Source organism: Propithecus coquereli, unplaced genomic scaffold (assembly GCF_000956105.1).
Source record: "Propithecus coquereli isolate 6110/MARCELLA unplaced genomic scaffold, Pcoq_1.0 Scaffold136, whole genome shotgun sequence".
In the NCBI taxonomy this organism is placed as follows: Eukaryota; Metazoa; Chordata; class Mammalia; order Primates; family Indriidae; genus Propithecus; species Propithecus coquereli.
The window spans coordinates 5,180,143-5,191,002 of record NW_012137858.1 but is presented as its reverse complement, the minus strand read 5'-3'; the positions used below and the strand labels follow the sequence as shown (position 1 = coordinate 5,191,002).

At 50.0% G+C, this 10,860-nt stretch overlaps 1 protein-coding gene across 2 annotated transcripts in view; it reads left to right on the top strand.

Moving 5' to 3' along the window:
- Nucleotides 1–5,312: 5,312 nt before the first annotated feature.
- Nucleotides 5,313–10,860, top strand: part of TTC7A (tetratricopeptide repeat domain 7A) — a 119,957-nt gene continuing 114,409 nt past the window's right edge. The window contains exon 1 of one of the 2 annotated variants that reach the window (XM_012638868.1): nucleotides 5,313–5,840. In XM_012638868.1, coding sequence (XP_012494322.1) covers nucleotides 5,657–5,840 — 184 coding nt within the window. In that variant the 5' untranslated portion in view covers nucleotides 5,313–5,656. The remainder of the gene's footprint in view (nucleotides 5,841–10,860) is intronic. The other variant, XM_012638869.1, reaches the window with a different exon arrangement.

Here is a 10,860-nt window from a genome sequence, read left to right as displayed (position 1 = left end):
ATAGAAAAAATTAGCCGGGCATGGTGGCACATGCCTGTAGTCCCAGCTACTCGGGAGGCTGAGGCAGTAGGATCGCTTGAACCCAAGAGTCTGAGGTTGCTGTGAGCTAGGCTGATGCCATGGCACTCTAGCCCAGACAATAAAGTGAGACTCTGTCTCAAAAAAAAAAAAAAAGAAACCATTTAAATGAACTCTGCAACTTTTCAATAAATAGCCTCAAACCAAGTTTACTGTCTGAGATGCTTTGAAACGCTCACCTCAAAACCCTTCACCTTACCCTGTCCAACAATCCTAAACTATTGTATCATGATTCTTGCCCAGGCCTCATCAAGCCCCCTCATTGGAAGAGCTGCCTTAAAATAGGCCCCAACACTTCACAGGCCCCAATTATTCACTTAAGAAGTGCTTTAGTGAGAAAGCATCCAAAAGAAAGCAGATTCAGACTATGTCCTCCCCATTCTAGATGCTGCTACGACGCCCTTCCTGCGATGAGAACACATTCAGCTTTGCCTAGCACAGAGTGGTCTTGATGGGATTTTCAGGGAGCCAGCATTCAATTACTGAGGCCCACTGAGATCCGGTCGAGATCTCATCACTGCAGCCCAAGACCCCTGACTCAGGAATGGTGTGATCTTCAGAGGCCTCCCCGCTTGGGGGTCTTTCAGACTGAAACCGTAGAGAGGCCAGTCTTGTATTGGGCCCAAGCTCCAATTTCTTTTTTTAATTTTTCTCTTTATTTAGCTCCCCAAATACTGAGTCTATTTTGTCTCCTAGCAATAAGGTAACCCCTTTTAGGAATCCTCGACCATATTTAAAAATCTTTTCTCCTTAGCGGGTGTCTGTCTTATTATTAACAGCACTACTGCTACATCCATCTTTGTCATTTTTTGTTGTGCTTCTGTAAGAGGAAAGTTTTTAGTGAAGAGCACAGGTGTGGGTCTCAATAAGTCTGTCTGTAAGCTGGCCCAGGGACAGATTTTTGTCTCTGGTCAAAATTTTATGAGAACTTTCCTCAGACTTGTTTTATTTTATCTGGAGCGATCTCTCCAAACCCTCCATGTGCTGGGAACTACAAATTCACTGGGCTCTGGTTGGAGAAGGTCTAGTGTGAGGCTGGGGGGCCCTGAGCCACGGGATGCACAGGCAACTCTTGACTCACAATTTGCAGACTCTGATGTGCTTATCTCAGTATGAACCTCAGTTATGGCCTCCTTGGGCCAGACTTCTGCTTCTTACATGTATTTAGGCTATAACCCTAATGTATGTGCTTATCTTTCTTAAGAGCATCATTTCACCAAGGGTAATTTAGAATTTACAGTGGCTACTATGAGGAACTTCTGATACGAACAAAATTATTCACTTGAGAAGTGCTTTAGAATGAAAAGGGAACACAATTCCAAACATCTAATGGTCTTCATTTTTTTATTAGCATGAGAAAACATCTAAAAGAAAGCAGATTCCAAAATTAATTCCCTAGCAGATTCCTTGGCTAAAACAAGATAAAAAGGTAAACAACTTAAAACTATCTTTTAGCTCCCCCTCCGCAGCCCCCAATATCACAGCTCAAACTTACTATTCCTCTTCCCCCATCCTATGCTCCTCCATCTCCCTCTGCCCTTCTCTCTCCCTCCGGCCCACTCCCCTTTCCTCCTGGCTGGCCAGGTGCCCCAAAGCTCACCTAACTCTAAGGTAAACCTCTTTTCGAATAAAAAAAATCTCTGGTGGATTTTAAGCCCTGGTTTCATTTCCAGCTAAAAGCTATTGTCAAAGACTCTTCAAAGCCTAGACAAGATAGAGAGAATATTGCAGAGGAATTTAGAATCGTTTTAGGGACATATAATCTGGAGCAGTGAGATATATAACAATTAGTTTATATGCTAGCTGGACCCTCAGATATAAAACATTCAATGAAAAAGACAGAATGGTAAGATCCCCCCAAGAGTGACTTAAAAGACCATGGATTGCATAGGAAACCGAAGGGGTTCCAGAAAGCTATTGATGTTGGTCAAGGTCTTTTGGAGACGATCCTAGTCTTCCCCATGAAAGCAAAATGTGCTCTGATTTAGTTCTTCATCAAGAGAGGAGAAGGCAGATGGAGACTTCAGGACTAGGCCCTTGAGTATCTAGCGACGGCATTCAGAGTAGATCCTGAAGCACATGTGACCTGGCTCTTTACTTGCAAATTGCCTTAAACCAGAACTAGGGGATTTAATAGGCAAGCAAAGCTAGAATGGGAAATAGCTCCATGGCCAGATCTCCAAAACTTCAATGAACATTTTGAAAGAGCCCTAAAACTAAGAAACTTTGGATATTGATTTGTCAGTATTTTTGTGTATAAATCAAGCATTAGGTTGAAGCCCTCTTGTGGTCAAAAAATTCTACCAATACTCCACTGGAGCTAAACCCACTAAGGTTCAGACTCACCCACCTAAATCTCTACCCAAACTTGCACAATAGCCTCTAAAACAAGGTCCTAACCAAGGAGTAAAACTAATAATCAAACGCCTTAAAGAGAAGTAGTCTTCGTATCTTGTCTCAGTCCTTGTAACACTCCTATCCTCCCAGTCAGAAATTCCAGTGGGCAGGTGTATGGATTTGTTTAGGACCCCAGGGCCATAAATAAATCCAACTTCTGATTGCTCAGGGTCCAATAATATCAATAATAATAATATTAATAAAATAATCATTCTCAGCCTCCCAAGGGTACAAAATGGAAATACTATTTTTGAGAGCTCAGACTATGTGTTTTACAATTGTAGATCTGTGCTGTGCTTTCTTTGGTGTCTCTTTAGATCAAAAATAGCCAATACGCTATTGTATATTACCTGGACTGCTGTACCAGAGTTTACTGAGTCTCTTCCACTTTTCACAGCTGCACAACCAGGACCCCATAGGCCTTAAATTGCCCTATGAGTCTATTCTTATCCAATATGTGGACAACCTTTTCTGCATTCTACGGATGAGATGAGCTCTAAGACTGATTCATCTGCTTCCTCTTTTAGCTCAGAGAGGGCACAAGAGTTCCATGGAGAAGTTAATTTGTCAAAGGAAAGTGCATTACTTAAGACAAGATGTATCCTGTGGAGGTAAATCCCTTACTCCAGACAACGCTCTGCGAACTGTTCCTGCTCAATAATTAAGAGATAATTACGGCCCGGTGCGGTGGCTCACGCCTGTAATTCTAGCTCTCTGGGAGGCCGAGGCGGGCGGATTGTTTGAGCTCAGGAGTTCGAAACCAGCCTGAACAAGAGCGAGACCCCGTCTCTACTAAAAAAAAAAAATATATATATAGAAAAAAATTAGCCGGGCATGGTGGCGCATGCCTGTAGTCCCAGCTACTTGGGAGGCTGAGGCAGGAGGATCGCTTGAGCCCAGGAGTTTGAGGTTGCTGTGAGCTAGGCTGACGCCACGGCACTCTAGCCCGGGCAACACAGTGAGACTCTGTCTCAAAAAAAAAAAAGATAATTATGAGGATTCCTGGGTCTTTCTGGACACTGCAGGCAGGCATATTTCGTAGTGTTGAAGAACAGCTCGTTATAAATGTGACCCAAGAAGACTGTGTTCCTCCCTATACCCCCTCATGCCCACACATGTATTGGTGACCCTGTCAAAGCAGCAAGCAGTGATTCCCTCTTCATGTAGTTCCCCAGTATTCTGTAATCTGGGGGTGGAGTTGGCAAAGGACTGGGGAGAAAGGGAGGATGTCAAGGTCGCCTCCCTCATCAACCCCGCCTTTCACTCCCTGGCCCAGGGCTGGCTCCCAGGAATGCCAGGCCTGGGGCAAATCACAGTGTGTTCTCTGGCCAACCTAATCCAACCTCTGTCTCCAAGTGAAATCTGGTTCTGGTGACCACCAAGGGCAGCCAAAGAGCAACACAAAGCCAGTTTGATGAGTTGACAGGAGTAGGCCAGGAGTTTATGGGCTGCTTGAGTAAATTGTCTCTAAATTCTAACAGCCAGAGCTGTCTTGATTTTCCTTCACCTACCTCCTGGCCTCTGGGGGTTTAGAACAGCCCCCAGGTGCTCAGAGCAGCACCCATGGTCAGGAAATCCTGCCCCCCAAGCAAGTAATGGAGCTGCATTTGAACCCGGAGAGGCGTCTGGGGGGAGCTGGGGGTGTGAGGCAGGGACAGGAAGACTGTCTCCAACCTGTGGCTCCAGAAGCAAAGGGCCCTGTGGGACTAAGCACCAGAAGCCTGGGCTCTGCTTGACAGAAACCTTCCCACGGTTACAGTAGTCCAGAAACACGAAGCAAAGTCTCCTGACACTGCAAATGTCCAAACTCACTCCCAAGGCCTCGAGTCAGGCAGTGGTGAAGACTCCCTGTTGGGGAAGAAGTGGACACCTTCTAATGCTTAGGAGTCTGTGCTTAAAAGCTTCCCCTGACCTTGCTGTGTTTTGGCGACTTCTGGCCATACTACATGCCATTTAAATACAGGTGCTTTTTTGTTTTTGGTCTTTCCGTGGTTTCTTGAATGATGTCCTCAATCCCTCGCACTGGACTGTAAACCGTGGTGGCAGTGGAGGCAGGGCCCCTGGAACGGGCCTCCCGCTGGGCCCAACACCCCCACCAATCCTTTGAACTTCTGCGCACTTCACAGCGCTGGGCTAAGCCCTGCTGGGCACTACATAACAGCTTTGATCAGTCTTTGGACATCAGGATGAAGAAATAAATAAATACCGAGTTGGAGAAACAGCTTAAAGCCTTTAAGAAATCTAGGGCAACAGAGATTCCGCAGAGGTCAGTCAGGCCGGCTGGTTAGTGTAGGGAGTCAGGTGGGAAAGAGGAACTCCGCTGTCAAAAAAGAAAATCCGAACATTGTCAAAGTTGGGGCGTCCGGAGGGTCAAGGGGCTCGGAACGGGCATGTTTCCTCCCAACCACCCCTGGGGTGGCACGCCAGGATCGCGGGTCCCAGCAGGGCCGGGCAGGCGCCCCGGCAGGCAGGCCAGCTCCTGGGGAGGCTCGCTCTGGGAGTTGGGGGCCGACCGGCCGGCCTCTCCCCGGATTTGTGACGTGCGGGGGACAGCAGCGGTGACGGGGCCACCACACAAAGCCGGGTCGTCGGGCGGGGATCCCCCAGGCCAGGAGCCCCGATGGGATGGGGAGGGGGCGGGGAGCGAGGCGCCCCCGGGCGCTGGGGCTCCGCGCAGCATTAAGGTGAGCTCCGACTCGGCGTCGGCGGCGGGGAGCGGGCGGCGGGCGGGCCGCGAGCGCCCGTCGCGCGCCTGGCTGCTGTGGCCGCGCTGGCCGCCCGCGCGCCCGGCTCGCCGAGGCCGCGCCACGCCCCCGCGGGGGTGGAGCAGCGGCCAGGGGCGGGTCCGCAGCTGGCGGCGCCCGGGCCCGGGGCGGGGGCTGTGGCAGCAGCTGCAGCGGCGGCGGCGGCAGCAGCGCCAGGAGCTGCTGCAGCAGAGGCGGAGGCTGCTTCTGGACGCGTCCGGGCCGCGCAGCCGGAGCCGCAGCCCGGAGGTGCCGGGCGGTGCGCTGGGTGCTGCTGGTGCCCGCCCGCCGCCGCCCGGGCCGCTGCTGCCACCTGGGCCCCAGCTGCCATCCGCGCCCCCGTCGACCCCACCCGCGTGTGCGCCCCAGCCGGGACGCCGTCCCCGGCCGGGTCTCCACTTTTCGGCCGCACCTTCCATGACGGCGCCCGCGCGAAGATGGCTGCGAAGGGCGCGCACGGCTCCCACCTGAAGGTGGAGAGCGAGCTGGAGCGCTGCCGCGCCGAGGGCCACTGGGACCGCATGCCAGAGCTGGTCCGGCAGCTGCAGACGCTGAGCATGCCCGGCGGCGGGGGCGGCCGGCGATCCAGCCCGAACCCCGCGCTCACCTCTCTGGACACCGGTGAGTCAGGGAAGGGGTTGGATCACCCGCGGCGAGCGCGCGAAACGCACCGCCTCCTCCAGGAAGCGCGCCCCGACAGTCCTCCGCCGGCGACTGCCGCCTACGCTCCCGCAGTGCTGATCGTAGGAGCAGCCAGGGCACTTAGTAAGGTCCTTTTGCCCTAGGAGAAAAATCACATGCAGGTTGGGTGCTTGAGGGGAAGAGAGAAAAACGGCTTTTGCTCTATGCCCTTTAGGATCATGTGGGTAACTCTGTCTACTGTGAAATGGTGGTATCTGCACGGATCAGATCAGTGCGTGGGCAAGATCTTGCCCCCCACCCCAACCCTACCCCAGTCGGGGGTAGGTCCCTAAACTCCCTCAGGTGAAGGCCGTCCCCCCCAACCCCTTTTCCCCCCAAGTAAAGTTGAAAATGGAGCTCCGTCCTCAACAGGCAGGGGTGGGGGTTTGACGAGTGCCAGGGTGGAGTGGTGGAGAAATGGGGAAGAGGCCTGGCAAGCCTCAGTTTCCTCATCTGTGGCGAACTCGGGACTCATCCAGCCCTGGCAGTCGGTGGCGTTAGCAGTAGGGCTGGTTTGGCTGGGCTGGGCTCTTGTGCTGGGGCAGGAAAGCACCCTGATGTGGCAGCAGGGAACACCCCGCCCCAGTCGCAAACCCCAGATCCTGTTCCTAGTGCCTTCCGCTCAGCCTGGAGAGCCCTCTCTGACCCCCTCTGTGTGCACGGCCACATGGGAGCTTTGGTGGAAGGACGCAAGGAGTGAATAAATACAAATATAAAGAGTTTTTAAAGACTGCCCAGCCTGTGGAAGGCTCTGTAGGGGAGATGGAATGATAATAATAATAGTAATCAACCCCATGAATCAGGGATTTTTGTTTATCCCACTTTATAGATAAAGAAACTGAGGCACAGAGACACGAAGTAACTTGATCACTTAGCCAGTAAGTTGTGGAACCAGGATTTGAATCCAGGTTTCTGAGTACATCCTTTTAATCATTTGCACTATTACTTCTCAAAGATGTGTATCAGAAAATCCCAGCCCTTGAAGAGCTACCAAAATGAATGGGGAGGCAGGGAAGTGATCAGATGGCAATTGTGTGTTGGATTGGAGCTCAGAGGAAGGGGAGAACGCTGCAGGGAAGCAGCAGAACTTGTCCTAGCCCCTGACTGGTGTGTTTGCCGAAGGAGAAGGAAGGACAGCATACTAAGGGGGCTACATGGTTTGAGGCCTTGAGGTAGTCTGAGCATGGCAGTCAGGGGCAGTGGGCAGGGCATGTTCGGGAGAGGCTGGTGAGCCCCCCTCTTCCAGGGCAGAGTAGATAAATTGCAGATTCCCGGACATCCGCTGTGTGGTGGGAATGGGAATGAGAACTGACCTAGGCTGGAGGCATTGGTTTCTGGGTGAGGGGTGGGACTCCCAGTGAGGTTGGCACCACAGAGAACCATGCCAGGACCAAGACAGGAACTGCGTCTCCTTGTATCCTTACCAGGCTCCTAAGCTGTTCTGTAGAGGTCTCAAGGAGGGTGAGCAGTTAGTGAACTGGTATCCCAGGAACAAAGTGTTTACGGAGTTAAGAAATTGGTAATAATGGATTCAGTGGTGTTAAACAGACTTTTTTTTTTTTTTTTAAACAGCAGAACTTCTTAGAGCCTTTACGTGCTTACCTGCATGTGATGTGCAAACCAAGGTTAGCATATAAATGCCATGTTTTTCAACCTTACCTTGACCATATTCTATGGAACATCCTTGGGAAACACTGGTACAGCATAGGTGATAAATGGCTTGGTATAGTTATAAAGTGCTTTCTCTATTTTTTAAATTTTTGTAAACCCTGTGAAGAGGGCAGGAGTTATCGTCCTCATTTAGACATAGGGACACCAAAGAGAGGTCACATAAAATATGTGTATGGTAAAACCTGTACTCAAGCCTGCGTCCCTGCTACCACGTCTTCCAGTGTTATAGTTGGGGGCCTGGAGCCTGGGCTGGCTTCACTGTGGGATCTGACCAGGATGAGGAAGGAGACTGAGAGGCAGTAGGGTCTCTCTTGCCAATTTTGGAGTTTGGTTGTGTGAATGATTTTTCTCCCACTGTTAAATCTAGAGATGCTATCCCAGAACACACGCTCACACATGGACACATACACACCCAGAAACACGAAGAGGGAAAACAATTGACTCCTGAAGCCCCGGGAGTATTACATGGAGCATTATTTAGATTGGCTGCTATTTTGGTTCTCTCTCTGCAGAGTTCCTCGATCACTCAAGGGATGGAGAGCTTGTTCTTTTTGGGGGTGTTGGCCCTGACCCCCTTACAGCCCAGAAGGGAGATTCTTAAAGTCCCACCTGGCCTGTTAGACTCTTACAAGTCAGTAGCCTGAAGCTTCAACAGCTATGTAACTTGGGCGAGGGGAGGAAGGTACTGAGGGAGTTCAACCCCACTTTACTGAGGCCTTGAGGCCCAGCTGTGCTTGAGATTTCCTGGGGAAACTAAAAGTAGCTCCCAGAAGGTGGATTCCACTCCAGGGGGGCTCGGGGAGGACGAGCTGTAGGGGCCTCTTTCTGGTCTGCTAGAACAAAGAATCAGGAGATGCCTCAGCAGAATGGGCCCCTGTGCCCTCTTCCTGTTGGAGGAGGTTACTCACTACCCCACCAGGGGCAAGGCAGCTGCCACTGTTTGTACATTTTCTTCAAACTCACATCCGGTTTAGATCTGGTCGGGATGGAGCAGGGGAACCCCAGAGTATTGCTGGCTGTGCTGGGGTTTGTTCATGTGAAAACAAAGAGCCCCTCTGAGTGGTTAAAAAACAAGAAAAGAAAATTGTATTCTGAAAAATTTCCAAAACATAAAAAAACAATAGAAGAATGAGTCCCATGTACCCATCAACCAGCTTCAGTGACTGTGAACTCAGGAAGTCTCATCTGAGCTATACCCAACTTTTTTTTCCTTTACACTTCTATTTTTCAGTACCTATTGATAAAATAGGAACTCAAAAAATATAACCACCAAACCATTATTATACCTTGAAAAATCTAACAATTACATTTTATGTTTAGATTATTAGAATCTGGATCCAGATAAGGCCACACATTGCATTTGGTTGTTAGGAGGGGTCTCCCCTCCTCCCCACACCCAACATTTTATTATGAAAATTTCAACATACACCAAAGATAAAAAAGAATTTGCAGTGAACCTCTGTATACCCACCACCTGGATTCTACCATTAACCTTTTCCTATACTTGCTTTATCACATCTATCCCTCTGTCTTGCGTCTTTCTTAATCTGTCACCCCCATTTTTTTTAGCTAAATGATTTTTTTTTTTAATTGGAGATTGTTTTGGACATTTCTTCAGTTTAAGTTAGAAGGGGTGTGTTTGAGGCAGATGGCCTCTCACTAGTTTCAGCTTTTTCCTCCTCTCCTGTGGTGGGCAGGCTTCAGTCCTCTGCACATCTGGGAGGTGAGCAGCTGCGGAAACCACTGTGCCCCTGTTTGTCCCAGTGGAGAAGGGCCTGGTCTGAGCCCCACTCGGCTGGCTGGACCCACATTTCCTGATTGCAGATGGGCAATGTGGAGAGAGGAGCACTGTCCTTAAATGTGGGGTCTGGGCAGGAGGCAGGTGTCCTGAAGTAGGTCCTGTGACCTGGCACTATGGCCTACAGGAGGCAGGAGCTGAGAGGGCTGTAAGGAAAGTAGTTGCTGGAGGCCTTCCAAACATAGTGGGATTGGAAGACTGGGTGGCCACTAAGTGGAGGCTTCCTTTGGGGATCTGTTAAGGGCAGGGCGCTGGGCTGGGCTGGGCTGGGTTGCAGAATCAGCACCTAGTCTCCCAGCGTCAGGAAGGTCTTCCTAATGACCAGGGGAGAGTTGAGAGAATCTATAGCACTTTACTCGAACTGGGATAGGGAGTAGGTTTCCAACAGTAGGATGATAAAAAGCAACTTACTTGCATTGGGAAGGACAGGGTAGCCTTTATCCACCTGGATTCTCAACTGAAAAATTGACCCTTCAGTTCCGTAGACTGATGGTCAGTTGAGAAATAGTGGGATGGAAAGAAGAGGAGGCAAAAGGAGAGAGGCGGGGCAGGGAGGAGAGTTGAGCAAAAGAGGAAAAGAAAGTGATACCGAGTGTCTGCTAAACAAACAGCAAGTGGACTGAGTAGGGAGTGAATTCGGATGGCAAAAAGCCTCCTGAGAAGGACCTGAAGTGATAATAAATGAAATAGTCTGAAATTCACAGGTATGTGAAAGTGAGGACAGTTCTTGTTCCTGCCCTTGGATTTACTGTTAGCTTTTAACCTGCTCTTCACAGCTCTTAGACTGATGTTTATTTTTAAATTATCAGAAGCTCTGCTCTGCATGGGATGCAGGAGAGACAGATTAGTTTTGGGCTGTGCCCGTAATAATATCGCACATCCTTATTATCGTCTATAAATGGGGGTAATATATACCTTTTAGGGCTGTGCAGATTAAATGATACTATATATTAAAGTGCCTGGCACTTGGTAAGCCCTCATCAAATATTAGTGCCCTTTTTGCAGTCAAAGTCATTCTTACTGGTTTAGAGGTATGTGGTGAAGGATCGGTTTTGTTTTGTTTAAATTCCCAATCTGTTGTGCTCCGATACTTTCATAAAATACAGTAAAAATGAATTACTAGGAAAATGAAAGAAAAATACACAAAGTGCTACCACCCAATTTTCTATTCTTAGATTCAACAGATTCAAAATTACTCTGTCAAATTTCTAAATGCGTACTTAAGTTTTCTGCGGTGGTCTCCTCGGGCTGGGATCACAGCATTCAGAGACCCGCGTCCACAGTTTGAGCAGCACGGGTTCGGTGAACACCCCCACTGCTTTGAGGAAAGGGGCGCGCTCTAGGGAAAAAGCTGGTTGCTCTGGGCGGGGCAGGTGTTCAGCGGAGGCGGGCAGGATGGCCCGATGGCTTCGCGGCCCAATGGCGCGCTGTGGCTCCGCTGCGGACCCACCCGGCGCGGTGCAGAGGCACCCGGGCAAAAAGGCGGGGACC